Below are 19,056 nucleotides of genomic sequence, written 5' to 3'. Positions count from 1 at the left end.
TATTTTCAAGAGGGATCTGAATACAGAGATAGGTACATACATATAAATGTATATGCTAATTATTTCAGTACCTGCATTAAAATCTAACCCCCAACTAAAATTTCTGAAGATAATAAAGATCAATATTTTGAGGTGATGCATTTTTAATGAACTCAACTATGGATTATTCATAATTAGCATTAGTAGAAGCATATGATGCAAGAAAGCAAGCTTATAACAGCATCAGTCAAAAAAAAAAAAAAAAAAACGCACCACAAAAATCTTTCCCATTTCACCCATCCATTCGCTCCAAATGTTTCTCTAGTTATGCCTTAAATTTATTTAAGCTGTCAACTTTTACAATGACAGATGGAAATTTGTTCCAGCAATCAACCACTAAAGGCAAATTTCTGCACGTCTATTCTACAACTGTCTCAATTTGAATTTATGTCCCCTCAGGTGATTAATCTGGGCAAGAGGAAGAATCTCATCAGCACTGAGCTTGCTCAAACCATTCAAGGACTTACACACTTCAATCAGTAATATACATCCTGTTCAATTATTCAAATTTACTCTAGACAAAAACAAAAGAGGGACTTTTTAAAATTAAATATATAGCAATAGAATTAGCATTAGCAGAGGCATATTATGCAAGAAAGCCAGCTTATATAGCATCAACCAAAAAAAAAAAAAAAAAAAAAAAAAACCATGCATCCTTCCCATTTCACCCATCATTCACTCCAAATATTTGTCTAAGTTCTGCGCTGAACTTATTTAATTGCTGACCTCCACTACAACAGATGGAAATTTGTTCCAACTGTCAACCACCCACTGGGTAAAGGTGAATTTCTGCACATCTATTCTACAATTGTCTTTTCTCAAATTTAATTTATGCCCCCTCTGGTGAGTAATCTGAGCAAGAGGAAGAATCCCATTAGAACTGAGCTTGCTCAATCCATTCAAGGCTTTATACACTTCAATTAGATCACTTCTGGGGTACCTTGTCTCAGAAGCTGCTTGATAACGTATATCTCGAATTTGATAGCTAAGGTATAACATAAAACTATATAGCGAAATATGTATTACTGCATTAGCTCAGTATTATATAGTCATGTATAGTAAAGTAAATTAATCAAATTTATTAAGCTTATTAATTTTCATTGTTAATTAATTAATTAATTAAATCTTATTTAAATGGAAATCATGCCTCAGACTAGAGCAGCAAAGCAATGTGCACAAACTGGCCGGAGTGTTGTGGCTTGGGGGAAAACAAAAGGGAGAAATTCTGCAACACATCACAGCCTAAAGAAATGTGCAACTCTAGAAATGTTTGCAGACCTTTCTGGGACGGGACATGACATTTCCAAGGGGGGGGGGATGTCTTTTTAAACTGGAGGACCCATCAAGCCCTCAGCTGCCCACATCAATTCCAGAGCTTGCACTTGATCATCAGGCAACACAGCGTCAACTTTAGTGCAGAATGCGTTGGTCCCATAGGTGCTAGTTATTGTTGGTGACTCTACTATCAGGGAGACAAGAAATATATTGTGCAAAAAGGATAGGTAGAATAGGACCAGGGCATGTCTACCAGGGGCAAAAGTTGATAATGTTGCAGAGCAGATCATCTTTTAAGGGCACAAAGGGTGATACCGTTGTACACGTTAGCACTAATGACATTAAGAGTAGGAAATCTATGGATATACTTACCAAGTACAGTTCAACGTTGATAAAAAAGTTGAGTTGGGGTAAAATTTGAAAGTTTCTACAATTCTGTCCAGACAATCCAGACAATCTTTGGAAAATTTTTGAAATTTTTGCAAAGAAAAACAGCTGAGAAAAATTTTACTTATGTAAACTGTAGAAGGAAACAAATGAATCAGATTGGTCCACTTAACATAGTGGGTCTGACTATTGATATTCATGCTCAGGTAGCTGATAAACTGAATGAGTATTCTGCATCTACATTCACACATGAGGAATTATTTGAGGAGGGGAATGCCAGAAGTTTATCAAACCCTAACAGAGAACTAAGGAAATAGTAGTAGTAGTAATAGTAGCATGTGATGCAAGAAAGCAAATGTATGAGCTTATGCAACATCAGCCAAAAAAAAAAAAAAAAAAACACACACCATTCGCTCCAAATGCCTGTCCAGTTCCTCCTTAAATTTATTCAACCTATCAACTTCCACAAGGACAGATGGAAGTTTGTTCCAGCAATTAACCACCCGCTGGCTAAAGGCAAATTTCCGCACATCTATTCTACATCTGTCTTTTCTTAATTTGAATTTATGCCCCCTTAGGTTCGTAATCTGAACAAGTGGAAGGATCCCATCAGAATTCAGCGTGCTCAACCCATTCAAGGCCTTATATACCTCAATCAGATCACCGCGCAGGTGCCTAGTCTCCAGCCACTGCAATTTGCAGAACTTAAGCCTCTCTTGGTAAGAGGATCCCTTCATTACCCTCACCAATCTTGTTGCCCTTCTCTGTACACGCGCAAGCAAATCTACATCCTTCCTAAAATGAGGCCTCCAAACCTGTACGCAGTACTCAAGGCGTGGCCTGACCATTGCCTTATTCAGAGGGATAATCACCTCCTTTTCCCTGCTAGCAAAATTCCTATATATCATTGACAAAACCCCATGACCTGCCCTGGCAGCCTGTCTACATTACTCAGAGAACTTCATATCTGACTGCACAATTACTCCCAGGTCTTTTTCATTTTCTACCACCTTAAGTGTAGTACCACACAGTTGGTACGTTTCTCTGGGGTTACTTCTACCCATATGCAGTACTTTGCATTTGTCAAGGTTAAACTTCAGTTGCCACTTCTTAGCCCATCTGCCCAAATTATCTAGATCCTGTTGCAGTAGCACACTGCCATTACTGTCATTAACAACCCTGCCCACCTTTGTATTATCTGCAAACTTCGAAATTAAGCCTGATATACCTTCATCAATATCACTGATAAATATACAAAACAACAGTGGACCTAACACCGAACCCTGTGGGACTCCACTAATAACATTAGTCCAAGAAGAGCAGCACCCATTGATTACCACCCTCTGTCTTCTAAGTGATTTTGTAATAATTGAGAGCAAAGAGGAGGAGAAATTGTTGAAGTTAAACATAAGGAAGGCAGCTGGGGTGGATGGGATCTATCCAGTTATATTAAAGGAGGTGGCAAAGGAAGTAAGCAAACCCTTACCCATAATTATGAAAGTTTCCTTGGACTCAGGGGAGATCCCCATGGAATGGAGATGTGCATCCCCAATTCACAAAGTGGGATCAAAGGGGGCCATGAGTAATTACAGACCTGTTAGTCTAACTTCTATTCCAGGAAAAATAATGGAGTCACTGGTTAAGGAAGCAATGCAGGATCATCTAGACAAGACTGCAGTTATAGTTCAGATACAGCATGGATTTGTTAAGGGGAAGTCTTTTCTGAAAAATCTGATTGGATACTATGATGTGGTCACAAAGGAATTGGATGCAAAGAATAATTTTGATATCATATGCTTGGATTTTAGGAAAGTTTTGACACTATGACAGATGGAAGACTACCGTACAAATTGGAGCAGTGGCATTAAGAGCAAGTTGCTACAACGGAGGAGCAGTTATTAATGGACACTGCTCTTAATGGACTAATATTATTAGTGGAGTCTCCCAGCGTTCGGTGATGGGTCCAGTATTGTTTTTGGTATTTATCGATGATATTGATGAAGGTGTATCAGGCTTAATATCTAAGTTTTCAGACGATATGAAGATTGGCAGGGTTGCTAATGACAGTACGCTACTGCAACGGGATCTGGAAAAGTTGAGCAGGTGGGCTGAGAGGTGGCAACTGAGTTTAACATTGACAAATGTAAATTACTGCATATGGATAGCAGTAACCCAAGACTAAAGTATCAACTGGTTCATACTACACTTAGGGTAATGGAGAATGAAAAGGACCTTGGGTTATTGTGCAGGCAGATATGAAGTTTTGTCAGCAGTGCAAAAAGGCTGCATTAGTAGCTCATGGTGTCTTGTCAATGATATACAGAAATTTTGCTACCAGGGATAAGGAGGTAATTGACCCTTGTATAAGGCAATGATTAGGCCACATCTTGCTGCTGGAACAAGTACAGAGAAGGTCAATGAGATTGGTAAGCAGAACAAAGGGTTTGTGTTACCACTAAAGGCTTAAGAATCTGCAACAGTTAATTCTACACATGAATCTTTATTTTCCTATTAATAATTCTAATAATAATAATTCTAATAATGAAGCATTTCACAATTGATTAATTTGAATAAATGAATTATCTGTCAGGGAGACGAGAAATATATTGTGCAAAAAAAGGATAGGTAGAATAGGACCAGATTTGTCTGCAGGGGAAAAGGTTGATGACACTTTAGAGCAGATATCTTCTTTTAAGAGCACAAATGGTGATACTGTTGTACACGTTTGCATTAATTACACTAAGAGTAGGAGATCTACGTATTTACTTATCAAGTACAGGTCAGTGTTGAAAAAAAGTCACGAGTTAGGGTTAAATTTGAAATTGTCTGCAATTCTGCCCAGACATGATAGGAGGGAGTATATGATGAGAAATTTGTCTACCAATTCGGACCTGGGGTGACCGGGCAAGGCTCATGGGGTAGAATTTTTTTTTTTAGCATGTTCTGTGCTTGCTAACAGGAGTGAATGCTTCTACAGAGGAATTTTAATCTTGGAAACTACTAAGCTTTTCATATCAACTAAGAAATACTGTTCGTGGTTTAGGTCTAAATGGATGTCAGACGAACTAATGAGACTCGTTGCAGAGAAGAAAAATGCATGGGATGCATATAAATTATCAGAAAACACAGATGCCTATGTTGGACATAAGATAGTCTGTAATCAAGTCACAAAGGAGGTTAGGCAAGCAAAGGTAGATTATGAGAAATCTTTGGCAAAGGACACAAAGAAAAACGGTAAAAATTTCTTTACTTATGTAAACGCTAGAAGGAAAGAGATGAATCAGACTGGTCCGCTTGATATCGTTGGTTCGATTATTGATGATTCTGCTGAGGTAGCTGACAGAATGAGTGAGTATTTTGCATCTACATTCACACATGAGGAGCTATTAAGGAAGGAGAATGCCAGAATGAAACTGTAAGAAGGAGCTAAAGGATTTTGTAATAACTGAGAGAAAAATGGAGGAGAAACTGTTGAAGTTAAACATAAAGTCAGCTGGGGTGGATGCGGTCTATCCAGTTATATTAAAGGAAGCAGAAAAGGAAGTTAAGCAAGCCCTTAGCCATGATTATGATTTGCACATCTCCAGTCCGTGGGGACTCCCCCAAAGACTGGAGATGTGCAAATGTATCCCCAATTCACAGAGGGGGATTGAAAGGTAACACGAGTAATTACAGGCCTGTTAGTTTAATTTTTGTTGCAGAGAAAATAATGGAGTCATTAGTTAAAGAAGCACTGAAGGATCATCTATATAAGACTGCAGTTATAGTTCAGACAGCATGGGTTTGTTAAGGGGAAGTCTTGTCTGATCAATCTGATTGGATATTACAATGTGGTCACAAAGTAATTGGATGCAAAAAAATTCTGATATCAAATACTTGGATTTTAGGAAAGCTTTTGATACTGTTGCACATGGAAGACTACTGTACAAGTTGAAGAGGTATGGCATTAAGGGCACTTTTCTGCTATGGATAAAGGGATGCTTGAGTGGGAGAAGACAAAACAGCAATCAATGGACACTGCTCTTCTTGGACCAATGTTATTAGTAGTGTCCACTTGGGGTCTGAGTTGGGCCATTGCTATTTTCTGTATTTATCAATGATATTGATAAAGTTATATCAGGCTTAATGTACACGTTTGCAGAAGATGCAAAAGTTGGTAGGGTTGTTAGTGATTCTACTGCAATAGGATCTCGAAACGCTGAGCAGATGGGCTGAGAGGTGGCAACAGAAGTTCAACATTGACAAATGCAAAGTGCAGCATATGGGTAGCAGTAACCGTACAGTAACATACCAACTGTGTGATACTACACTCAGGATAGTGGAGAATGAAAAAGACCTGGGGGTAATTGTGCAGTCAGATATGAAGTTTCCGGGGAAGTGCAAAAAGGTTGCAAACGTAGCTCATGGGGCCTCGTCAATGATATACAGGAATTTTGCTAGTAGGGGATAAGGTGATTGTTCCATTGTATAAGGCAATGGTTAGGCCCCACCTTGAGTACTGCATACAGGTCTGGAGCCTGTATTTTCGGAAAGATGTAGATCTGCTGGAACAAGTACGGAGAAAGCTGAACACTGATGGGATTCTTCCTCTTGCTCAGAATACGCACTTGAGGGGGCATAAATTCAAATCAAGGAAAGACAGTTGTAGAACAGATGTGCAGAAATTTGCCTTTAGCCAGTGGGTGGTTGATTGCTGGAGAAACTTGGGAGTGAATGAATGGGTGAAACGGGAAGTTTTTTTTTTTTTTTTTGTTGATGCTATATAAGCTTGATTTCTTGCATCATATGCCTCTACTAATGCTAATTTTAAATTATTTTGCAATAAAATACAATAGAACATATGAAAACTGCATTGTGTATTTATTAATGATATTGATGAAAGAATAACAGTCTTAATGTCTTAATTTTGCAGATGATACAAAGATTGGCAGGTTAATGACAGTAGTGATGCTATGCTACCGCAATAAGATCTAGAAAAATTTGGCAGATGGACTGAGAAATGGCAATTAATGTTTGATAAATGCAAGGTGCTTCATATGAGGAGCAGTAATCTCAGATTAACATACCCAGTATGTGGTACTACACTCAGGATAGTGAAAAATGGAAAAGACCTGGTGGTAATCGTGCAATCAAATATGAATTATCTGAAAAGTGCATACAGGCTACAAAGACAGCTCATTGGGAACTGATTATAACAAGGCAATAGTTGGGCCTCATCTTGAGAACTGAATACAGGTCTAGCTGCCTCATTTTCGGAAGAATGAAGATATGCTGGAATGGGAGCAGAGAAGGGTAACAAGGTTGCTGAGTGGAACAAAAGGGTGGTCTTACCAAGAAAGGCTTCAGTTCTGCAAATTTCAGTGTCTGGAAACTAGGCACCTGCAAAGTGATCTGATCGAGGTATATAAGACTTTGTATGAACTGAGCAAGCTCAGTGCTGATTGAATCATTTCTCTTACTCAGATTATACACTTAAGGGGGCATAAATTTAAATTGAAGAAGGATAGTTGCAGAACAGATATGAGGAAATTTGCCTTTAGCCAACAGGTGGTTGATGGCTAGAAAAAATTTTAATCTGTTGTGGAGGTAAATAGTTTGAATAAATTCAAGTAAGAACTAGACAAATTACTTGGAGTTTATAGAAGAAATGGGAATTTTTTTTTTTCTTTGACTGATGATATATAAGTTTTCTTGCTTGCACACTTGTCCAAAATTAGTCAGAGAAGCCATTTTCCACTACTAATACGTAACTATTAATAATGCAAATTCTTTATTTTAAATCCAACCCAACATCAAATATTTTCGTTTTTCAATAACACCCAACTATAAGGTGAGAATCTCTGGGTACGACCAGGCTGCCATGCACGGAAATTGAACTTGGCCTGTTATAACGTACGATCACTCATCGGTGAAGACAGGATATTAGAGCTGGAAAAGGAATTAGAAAATGTGAATTGGAATATCATCGGTTTGGCTGAAACAAGAAGAAGAAATGAATCACTTATAAGTTTATCAAGTGGAAATCTGCTGTACACCAATGGAAACAGTGAAAGGAGTGAAGGTGGAGTTGGGTTTCTGGTCCATAAAGATTTTAAAAACAACATTTTGGAATTCAAAAGTACATCACCAAGGGTGTCAAGACTAATACTCAAGATTTCTAAGAGGTACAAGCTAAAGATTATAATGATTTATGCACCAACATCGAGCCATGATGATGAAGAGGTTGAAGAAATGTACACTGAAATTGAGAGCCTTCTAGATGAGCAGAAAACCCACTACAGTATTATTATGGGCGACTTCAATGCTAAGGTTGGAAAAAGGCAAAAAAGCGCAGAAAGAGGAACTATAGGAAATTTTGGAATTGGTGAAAGAAATAAAAGAGGTGAAAGACTTGTGGAATTTGCAGAATCTCAAGGAATGTCAGTAATGAACACTTTTTTCAAGAAAAGGGTGAACAGAAAGTGGACATGGAAGAGTCCAAATGGATTAACAACTAATGAAATCGACTTCATCCTCACTAACAGAAGATATATTGTGAATGATGTTACCGTCCTGAATAAGGTAAATGTTGGAAGTGATCACAGAATGGTAAGATGTACACTTGATATAGATGTAGGAAAGGAAAGGAAAGGAAAAAACTGACTCGAGTAAATAATACAAAGGTCTTTGAAATAACAGAGGAGGAGAAAAAGCAGTATGTACTGGAACTTAAGAACAAGTTTGAGCTTCTGCAGACTGCTCAGGACCAAGATTTCGACGAGGAATATTACAACTTTCTGGAAGTGATAAAGCCCAAGAAACCTATAGGGAAACAGAAATCCAAAGAAGAAAAAATTAGTCAAGAAACACTTGTCATGATGAACCAAAGACGACAAATGAAGAGCAAGAAAAACACTGCCAGGGAGAAAATTGAGTATACTGAGTTATGCAAAGCCATTAGAAAGAGACTCAGAGAGGACATAAGAAGATTTAACACAAGAAAAGTACAACAAGCATTAAGGGAAAACAAAGGATTTAAATCAGCAGCCATGAGCAGTAATACAGAAAGACAAATGATACTGAAACTGAAGAATAGCGATGGTGTACTTATAAACAGCAGAGAAGGCATAATTCAAATAGCAGAAGACTACTATAGAGAATTATACAAGGAGCGAGAGAATGATACCAGCAGTGAGGAAGATGGATTGCAAAGTAGCAACACACACGACATACCCGATATTCTTCCTGATGAGGTAGAACATGCATTGAAGAAAATGAAGAATCGGAAAGCCCCGGGGGAAGATGAAGTTACTGTAGAGTTGTTAAAATTGGGAGGAAGAGACATAACACAAAAACTGGCAAGGCTCTTCACAAAGTGCATTAGAAAAGGTGTGATGCCTAAGCAGTGCAATAATGCAATCATAGTTTTGCTGCATAAGAAAGGAGATAAATCAGAAATTGGAAATTATAGACCAATTAGCTTGTTATTCCATATCTACAAGTTGTTCACAAGGGTCATTACTAACAGATTAGAAAGAATACTTGATGAGAATCAACCGAAAGAGCAAGCTGGCTTTAGAACAGGATTCTCAACTATGGATCACCTTCACGTAATATCACAGCTAATGGAGAAAGCAAATGAATATAAAACACCATTATGCCTAGCATTTGTGGATTATGAAAAGGCATTTGACTCCATACAGCATAAGGCAATGTTTCGGGCACTGGAAAGACAAGGCATAGATACTCCATATATTATGATTATGAAGAAAATATATGAGAGTGCTACCTCCTTTATTAGACTAGACAAAGACAATAGCAAATTTAAAATCGAGAAAGGAGTTCGACAAGGAGACACAATATCTCCGAAGCTGTTTACTGCTGCCCTTGAGGAAGCTTTCAGAAGATTAGACTGGTCGCAGAAAGGAGTCAATGTGAACGGAGAGTACCTAAACCATTTACGATTTGCAGATGACATTGTGGTCATAAGCCACGATCCCAAAGAATTAGAGGAAAATCTTAATCAGTTATGCACAGTTAGTAAGGATTTGGGACTAAAGATGAATATGGCTAAAACAAAAGTAATGATGAACAAGTATGCCACGGAAAGGGAAATAATGATTGAAGGAGCAGTAATTGAAAAGGTGGAGTCATATACTTATCTGGGACAAGTTATTAGCTGTAATAATGATAAATGGCTGGAAGTCAAGAGAAGAATAAATTTTGGATGGATAGCATTCAGGAAATATAGTCACATACTGAAGAGCAATATCCCAGTTTGTCTGAAACGTAAAATAATGAATCAATGTATACTCCCCACCATGACTTATGGAAGTGAAACTTGGGCACTCACCAAAAGAATGGAAGAGAAGCTAAGAACTACACAGCGAAGAATGGAACGAATTATATTGGGAATCAGACTGTTAGATAAGAAGAGAAACACATGGATTAGGCAGCAAACTCAAGTAAAGGACATTCTTATCAAAACTAAAACAACTAAAATGGTCTTGGGCAGGACACATAGCTCGAAGACATGATGACAGATGGACTAAGAAAATAACAGAATGGTACCCAAGAGGAGCTAGAAGAAAACCTGGAAGACAAAGGCGGAGGTGGATAGATGAAATTCATGAGTTTTTGAGTAGTAAATGGATGGCCAGTGCTCAAAACAGAAGGAACTGGAAAGTTGCTGGAGAGGCCTTCATCCTGCAGTGGATTGAAAATGGCTGATGATGATGATAAGGTGAGCAGAAAGCATCGACTTCAATTTCAGATACAATTGTTTGATTATTCACTTTCCCAAAAATTAGATGCTTTTGCCTGAATTCTTCCACCACACTAACATATTTCAGCATCTAACAGTTAGAGAAAAAATCTTCACCACCTGGAGAAGCTTTTATCTGATACAAATGATTTGAAGCCAGTAACCAAATACTGTATAAATCTTTTGAATCCTTTTGCCTAACATTTTTGCATTGCTTTTAAGCATATCTTTTTTATGATAGCTATTATAAAAAGAAAAGTTTTGAAACTACTTACTTTAATTACATGAGTTGCTATAGTTGAACATGGTGACACTACCGTTTTTAAGCAACGGTCATGGACTACAAAGTTGCAAACTAGGAGGAGGAAGAAAATAACATTAAAATTAATTTATGTTATAATATTTAGAAAAGAAAGTTTAGTTAAATTACATTGCCAACAAAATTATTATTGAAATCAAGTTATTATTAGCAAATACACAAAAGATAATAACTGAAGTAAGCAACTCTCTTGGCTGACATAGTAAAGAAAATAAAGAATAAAACAAATAACAGTAATAAATGAATAATAACAAATGAATTGTAATGAATAACATCAATCTCAATTGCATTTTTAATAGCAGAAAACTTCTTTTTTACTATTATTGAAATAAAAATTAAAACTAAAATATGTTCCTAGATGTTAATAACTTTACAGTAGTGTACGAATTAATTGCATCAAACAATTTTTGGATATTGGTAATCGTGTATTTTTTTTTTTTTTTTATACAAAGCCATAACTTTAATTGCCATTCTGTGCGAGTTTTTTTTTTTATCATATTTTGTGTATAAATGGTTGTTAAAAACTTTTTGGAATTTTTAAAAAATTACTTAAAAATCAGTTTTTCTTCATTTAATAACCTACCAAGGTAGTTAGATCTTTTTGATATTAAAGTAAAGATTTTGCTGAAAATATACAGTATATTTAATATATTAGCAATTGAACAGGTCCCAGTCCACAATTTTAGCAATGATACAGTATCCATATGGGCTATAAGATGAAAGGAAGCTAGACTTCTGCTGCCTCGGACAAAAAAAAAAAAAAAAAAAAAAAAAAAAATTTAGTTACATGGCATATATCCCTCTTATCATATTCTTTCCACCACCAGAAAGTAATGACCCAGTTGTTCCAAAATTACATAAAACTCACACACTGTCAACCTCAAAGACCCAGCAAGGCAGATTATTTTAGTGTTCAACAACACACCGAATAAACGTAAATTTCCTGAGATTCAGTCCATTAATTTTTTCCAAAAGTTTATATTTATGCTGGTTTCTGAATCCCATTCAAATCAAAAATTATTCCAGTCATTCAATCTGCTCTGACTCCCCCCTCTCAATTTGTTATTACCTACAACATCAATCATATCTGCAAATTTCTTCTCATATGGATGACCTGTTGTTATTTGCATTAGACAAGTCACCTGTCATTTGATTCTTTCAAGAAAGTAAATTCCTTTCCTTAAATGTGACTTCCAAACGTGAACACAACGTTCTAAATGCTGACTCAGCATGTGTCTTGTAAAACAGAACTGTACACTCCTATCTAGATGCAAAAGTATGGTAAATCATATCACACTATATGCCTTTCTAATGACTTACTCACATAGTATACTAGTCATCATATATGCTGTATCAAAACATCCAAGTCTCTTTCCTCATTTACAGACTTCAGCACTATCTACCAGCGAATAAGTCATTTCAGGTTATTAGTTGCCTGATGTTCAGATTTTTGCAAAACTGACACACTTCATAGTTTCAGTTTTGCAAAAATCTGAACATCAAGGCAACTGTAAGCAGGAGGAAAACAGATTTTTGAGCTAAAACAGACAAAAAGCAGTTCATCGCAAAAAAAAAAAAAAAAAACTTTTGAAAAAAGTAGGTTTATGTGAAGTTCAACACAGCATGAGAAATTAAATTTCACTGAAAAATACATATATTCCAAAAAAAAAAAAAAAAAAGTATGACTGTTTACTAGTACAGTATACTTGCAAACATTAGCTTACCTAATATTTTTCTGTCTGCAGATTTCTGTTTGGATTGTATCTCAGACATCAACTTATTATGACTGTTTTGAGAAATATACTGTTACAAACTTTGCACTTGTTAAGAAATGTTAAGTCAAAATTTTGATTATCACAATGGCAGTGCTGTTCAGACTTGGCCTTCAAGAGAATTTCCAAAATTTCACCAGAAAGGGAGAAGTTCTAATTTCTGTGTATGCGTGCGCATGTGTTTATCACCTGGTTAAACTTTCTCTGACATTCAGCATTGCAATGAGGAATTATTAAAATCATAAGAATGACTTAGGATAATTAATTATATTTCATGTTTCCTTATGCACTTGTCAGTTCCTGTACTAAGGATGCATAAGTCCTGACATCTCATCTCATCTCATCTTATAGGTTCTGACACTGAAACTGAGAGAACTGATGCTGCAAAACATCCATTAATCCATCCATCTTTAATTACACCAAAAAGTACTAGAAAAAAGTTCATAAAATTTTTCAAAATAAAAAACTATTCACTATCAAATGATGAATTTGTGCTACCTCAGCATTAATAAAAACTCGATTTTTCAATGGGAACGTGTGCACCTTACAGTCACGTTCAGCAAAAAGTTCCTTCCTGACTAAAGAAAATCTTTTTTCTCTTGTTTTAGATTCTCCACCACCCTGACGGTAGAAATACCTATGGTGTAAGCAATAGAAATGGGTGCAAATAGTAGGCAGTTAAAATGCCTATAACTAAATCAGAATCATCCTATTCATTTAGTCTGCTATGGTAATAAACTTCCAAAATGCAAGTGGAATATTTAAAAACCATTGGTATAACAAATTTTCCAAAAAAAGCTTCAACATATCTAAGAGCACTGACCATATAGTACATGAATATGAGAAATACTGGACAGAAAAACTGTCTTCAGATTTTCAAACATTGGCATAACATTTAAAAGAAACATGAATCACTTTATAAAAGTCAGAAAAGAAGCCCATGAAAAATTTTTGTACAAGAAAGAATACAATCCTAGTAAGTAAAACTTTAGTCATGAATATGAGAACACCCATGGATTCAGAAGAGATCGCTGTGGACTGGAGATATGCAAATGAATCCCCAATTCATAAAGAGGGATGAAACATGGCATCCAGGAAAAATTAATGAAGTCACTGGTTAAAGAAGCACTGCACAATCATCTATACAAGACTTCAGTTATAGCTCGAACACAGCATGGTTTTGTTAAGGAGAAGTCTTGTCTGACTAATTTGATTGGATACTAAGATGCAGTTACAAAAGAACTAGATGCAAAGAATAACATTGATATTATATATTTGGATCTTAGAAAAGCCTTTTATACAGTCTTCAGTATTTGTGCAGCAGTCTTCCATTATGGAAGACTGCTGTACAAATTGGAGCAGTGTGGCATTGGAGGTTCTGGAGAAAGCATTGCTACCGTCTGTCACCCGTCAAATTCTCCGTGACAGTCCTCAGCAAATACACTATGGGATATCAGGAAGGTCAACTATAACTAACCTTGCAACAACCACTCTGCACATCTTAGATGCCTTTGAACAAAGACAGGAATTGTCAGTTATATATCTTGACATCCATTCCGAATTTGATGCCATCTATATACCTCATCTCCTACGTCTCTTAAAAAACTACTTCAATTTTCGCAGCGATGTTCTCTGGTTCCTAGAATCTCTCCTATCGAAGAGGACCCTTGTTCTAAAGATCGGAACAAAGACCTTCACGCGTCACATAACTGCCGGTGTACCTCAAGGGGGGGGGGGTCCTGTCTGGCATTCTCTTCTCAGCAATCATGGTGCCATTTGTGACCAATAAGCGCAATTGGATCACATATGCTGACGATGTCAAGCTCCTTACTAGAATATCGCCATCCAACTCGGCAGCCGAAATCACTCAGCAAATCACTAGTAAACTGCAGGACATGGCTGACTACCTCAATACCTTCAACCTCCAAATCAACCCCCTAAAATCAGCACAAATAACTTATTCTCTAAAGGACAGCCCAACAACGTTGGAGCCTGTGCTTAACGGCTCCTCAGTTCCAAGTGTTCAAACACACAAAGATCTGGGGGTCGTCTTTGACTCCAAACTATCTTTCAACGATCACATAAACCTCATACAGTCGAGGCTGAATTCACTACGCTGGGTCGCCAAACAACAGCTGCTCCACACCACCGACCCACAACTGGTAAAAAGATACATTGTATCAATCCTTTACCCGACAATACTGTATGCTTCAGAGATATGGGCATCGGCCGCTGAATCCAACATTAAAAGAATATTCTCTGCCGAATTCTGGCTTCTAAATGGGCCAACAGCAAACTCCACCTTCCCCCAGCTCTCAGATCAACACAGTTAGCAGAAGCTCTTCACCTACGCAGGCTCCGGTCCTACATCGGAGAAAGAAGGCTGCTGTTCACCATCAAGATGGACACCGGTAAAATTACAGAGCCGAACTTCTGGGATCACTGCTCTTGGCGCATTCCTTCCCCTTATCTCCGGTCTTCAGCAGAGCTGCTAGCAAACCGTAACCGGCTAGTACTAACCGACAGATTCCTGCCAAAGCAAATGCTGCCCTCACTGCAAGCCATCGACGGGGACCTCCAAGAAGTAGTCAATAATAAAAAATACAGGAAGGGTATCCTCGTCGAACTGAAAATGTAAAACTACACTTTGTTAATAATCTGATTTATCTTTTTTTCTCATGTGTATCTCTTTTGTAAATATGTTTTGTTAACCCCTGGCACCACCATGCCGTGACGGGACTAATTGTATGTCTATCATTGCTGCAATTAAGGATTCTATTCTATTCTATTATTACCCAAAGGAAGAGGACCGCAGACACAGAAATACGTGGATAATAGATCCCTTTTCGGCGAAAATCGAGGATAGTAATTTGAACATGAAAGAAAAAGAAAGCCTAATCGATCTATCATCCGATGACAGTCTCAAAGGTAAATTCCACTCGTCCCTAACAAATCTCATTTTTGGCTTTCCGTAAAAAGTGAGTACCGAGTGCTGAGTGAAAAGGCCATCAAAATTTTAATTCCATTCGCAACTACATATATGTGTGAAAAGACATTTTCATTAGTTACAGCAATTAAAAACAAGTACCGCCGTCGGCTAGAAATACAAACAGCTCTCCATGTTGCAGTAACATCATTGGAGCCAAAAATCCAACAGCTTATTTCAAACAAGCAGCAACAAATGTCACACTGATTATTTTGCTATAATTAATCCTTTATACACCTCTATGTTGAGGTGCATTCAATATCTGTTTGTTTGTTTGTTGTTTGGTTTTTAGGAGCATTAGCAACTAAGGCCATATTGCTCCGGGATATGCGGTGGTCATTCCCTGACCTTTCCGCATCCTCCATATTTGGTGGTGACGGGCTCGAACCCCGGTTTAATCAAGAAGCGTGTGCTATGCACTGCTGCTCCTTCCCACCTGGCTACGGAGGCGCCTATTCAATATCTGATAATTGTTAATATTAATTATTTCTATTAATTCTTTTTTTAATAAAATAAAATTTAATTTTTTTTGCATTTTTCATAATGAATATATCTGCATTTATTTATTATACTTTTTTATCATTATAAGGCCATTATATTATTAATTATATTAACATTAATAATATCCAATTTTTTGCAAATAACCTGGAGTGCAAAAACAAGTGTAAGTACCATTTCATATTTAGAATGTTACTTTTATGGAAAAAAATCATGGTAATGGTGCGCGGGATTCAAAATTTTGAGTTTAGTGGTCCGTGAGGTCCGCAACCGCAGCTATATAAGCTTGCTTTCTTGCATCATGTGCCCTTGCTAATGCTAATATTCTGGGGCTACTGCTTCCCATATGTAGTACTTTACATTTGTCAATGTTAAACTTCATTTGCCACCTCTCAGCCCATCTGCTCAACTTTTCTAGATCCTGTTGCAGCAGCGTACTGTCATTAGCGTCCTTAACAACCCTGCCAACCTTCGTATCGTCTACAAACTTGGACATTAAGTTTGATATACCATCATCAATATCATTTTTAAATACAGAAGACAACATTGGATCCTACACTGAACCCTGAAGGATTTCACTAATAACATTAGTCCATGATGAGCAGTGGCCATTGATTACCACTCTCTGTCTTCTCCCACTCAATCATCCCTTTATCCATAGCAGCAATTTGCCTCCAATGCCACAGTGCTCCAATTTGTTCAGCAGTCTTCCCTGTGCATCAGTATCAAAAGCCTTTCTAAGGTCCAAATATATGATAACAAAGTTATTCCCTGCATCCAGTTCGTTTGTGACCACATCATAGTATCCAATCAAATTGGTCAGGCAAAACTTTCCCTTAACAAAACCATGCTGTGTTCAAGCTATAATTGAAGTCTTGTCTAGATGATCCTGCAGTGCTTTTACCGGTGCCTCCTTTTATTTTCCTGAAACAGAAGTTAAACTAACAGGTCTATAATTACTTGTCGCCCTTTGATCCTCCTTTTTGAATTGTATCTTCTTTAAGTATCTTCTTTCATTTTCTCAACCTTTAACCCATACAAAGTACTAAATATTATAGGTTCTAATACGTTTCATGTTTGGTTTTTCCAAAAAAAAAAAAAAAAAAAAAAGAAGAAAGAAACTTTCAAAAACACCTCTTGTAAGACTACTGATGTCTATAGATCACCTGGATCAGTTCTTTACCACAGACATTTTATTTTACTATTCTTTATATTCACAGCAGAAAAAAAATTGTATGCACAGCAAGCTGCAATCTTGACTACTAATGAATAAAACAGTAATGAATCTTTCAAAATCAACTCTTGGAAAACTATTTCTGTCCACTGCAATATTCCAAGGAAGCTATCTGCTTTCTTTGAGCCATACCAATAAACATATACTCAAACTATGTAATAAACTTCAAGCCAATGTTCAATTCATTACCACACTGCTGGGAAAAGAGCATGGGAAATCTTAACAAACAATTTCTGGCAGTCAGGCTGCAATTACTTTAATATATTTGAAGGGTTCTGTCATTTTTATGTGAATATTGTAAATAAAAAAATAAAAATTTAGATTAAGAGATGGAAATTTATGGTCATTATAGAAAAATCGTTTTATTTTCAAGGTAGTTATACTGAATGTAAAATAGCATTAGGTTAAGGAGAATTGGCCAGGACCAACCACATTATTGTATGTTATAACGTGTTGGGATGTTAAAAAGAGTATTGCTAAAAAGAGCTTCAACTGTACATATTTTGTCAAATACACAAATAATAATAATAATAAATAAATAAAAAAAAAAAGAAAAGACAGCAACATGGTAACTAACTTACATTAGAAAAATATTTAGCCATCTGAATAGAAATGACTGAAGCAAACATGAAACAGAAACAAACAAGATAAAACACCCAACTGTGCTGTGAAAAAGAAAAAAGTTATTTTATAGAAAAATTAGGGTAAAAAAACACCTCAAGAGAAAATCACGTTGCAAAAAGTTTATTTCACATAAACATCGATATACCTCTTCAAAACATTTCTCTAAAGCTAGGCACCAAATGATTAGCAACAAACACAAGAAATATTTCATGGCATAACTAGTGAGATAAGCTACTACCAGTGAAAAACAGTATCAAATATGGTGGGCTGTACCTGCTGGGTGCAATTACACTATAACTCTGGGAAAACAATAAAAAAATTATTATTCAAAAAACATATCCCATAAAGATTTTTCTATATTTAGGATGATAAAGAAAAATCACAGATTTTATTCACCAACCAATAATGCGGGCTCATTATTTTAATGATGGACCCCACAGGTATAGTGCCACCATTGCATGGTTAAGAATCTGTGTAAAAAAAAAAAAAACACTTGTCTTTAAGAATCCATGTAAAAGGGGTGAAATTTCTTTCTTTATATGATGCTTGCTTATCTTATCCTTTAATCTGTTTTTATGGCAAGCAGGATTTAAACTGCACAGATAATACTGTTAATTCTCAGAAAAAATTTGCAACAAGTTGCCCTAGTATTATACTACTTTCAGACAAATGGCCTCTCCAAAAGATTAACTGGCTATTTCTTTAAAAGATTTAACTGCTGTGACAACCTTGTTCAGGACAAACTAGTCCCTCATCAGATAGCAGTTGGTTTCTAGTAACATGCTGACAAAATAGCTGTAAGGAAGTTGTTCCATGTGAGTGGCAATGCAGTGTATGAAATCAGTTTTCAGAGTCGTAATGCAGCTAATGCTATCTGTTTAATGTGATGCAATACCAGGCCAACTCACTACAAAGGCAAGTTGATGTTGTTCTTCTGTGATAATTAAGTCTATTACAATATCCATACAGTTTAACACCTTCTCACTACAAAAGCAAACATAAAAGACAAGCTAGTCATTATAAACTGTACAGGCGTAAATAAGTTCAGTTGTTTGCCCTTACTATTTACTGACATGTACTCCTTTAAAAGTACTCAACCACTAGGTGCACTTCACTAAAATTCGGAAAATTTTAAAATCTAGCTCCATTTCTCAATCCATGAGAGTGCCAAATTTTAAA

The 19,056-nt window shown here is 36.5% G+C and overlaps 1 protein-coding gene across 1 annotated transcript in view; it reads right to left on the bottom strand.

Annotated features, from left to right (window-relative positions):
- Positions 1 to 19,056, bottom strand: part of LOC150077761 (diacylglycerol kinase theta-like) — a 517,440-nt gene that overhangs the window by 390,694 nt on the left and 107,690 nt on the right. The window contains exon 2 of the mRNA XM_090385344.1: positions 10,720 to 10,799. Within this exon, the coding sequence (XP_090241470.1) occupies positions 10,720 to 10,799 (80 nt within the window). The remainder of the gene's footprint in view (positions 1 to 10,719; positions 10,800 to 19,056) is intronic.

The sequence above is a fragment of the Mastigoproctus giganteus genome, chromosome 11 (genome assembly GCF_048544385.1).
Source record: "Mastigoproctus giganteus isolate SK-2022 chromosome 11, ASM4854438v1, whole genome shotgun sequence".
NCBI classification, from domain to species: domain Eukaryota; kingdom Metazoa; phylum Arthropoda; class Arachnida; order Uropygi; family Thelyphonidae; genus Mastigoproctus; species Mastigoproctus giganteus.
Note: the sequence above shows the minus strand (reverse complement) of the source record. Positions and strands in the feature narration are given on the sequence as shown.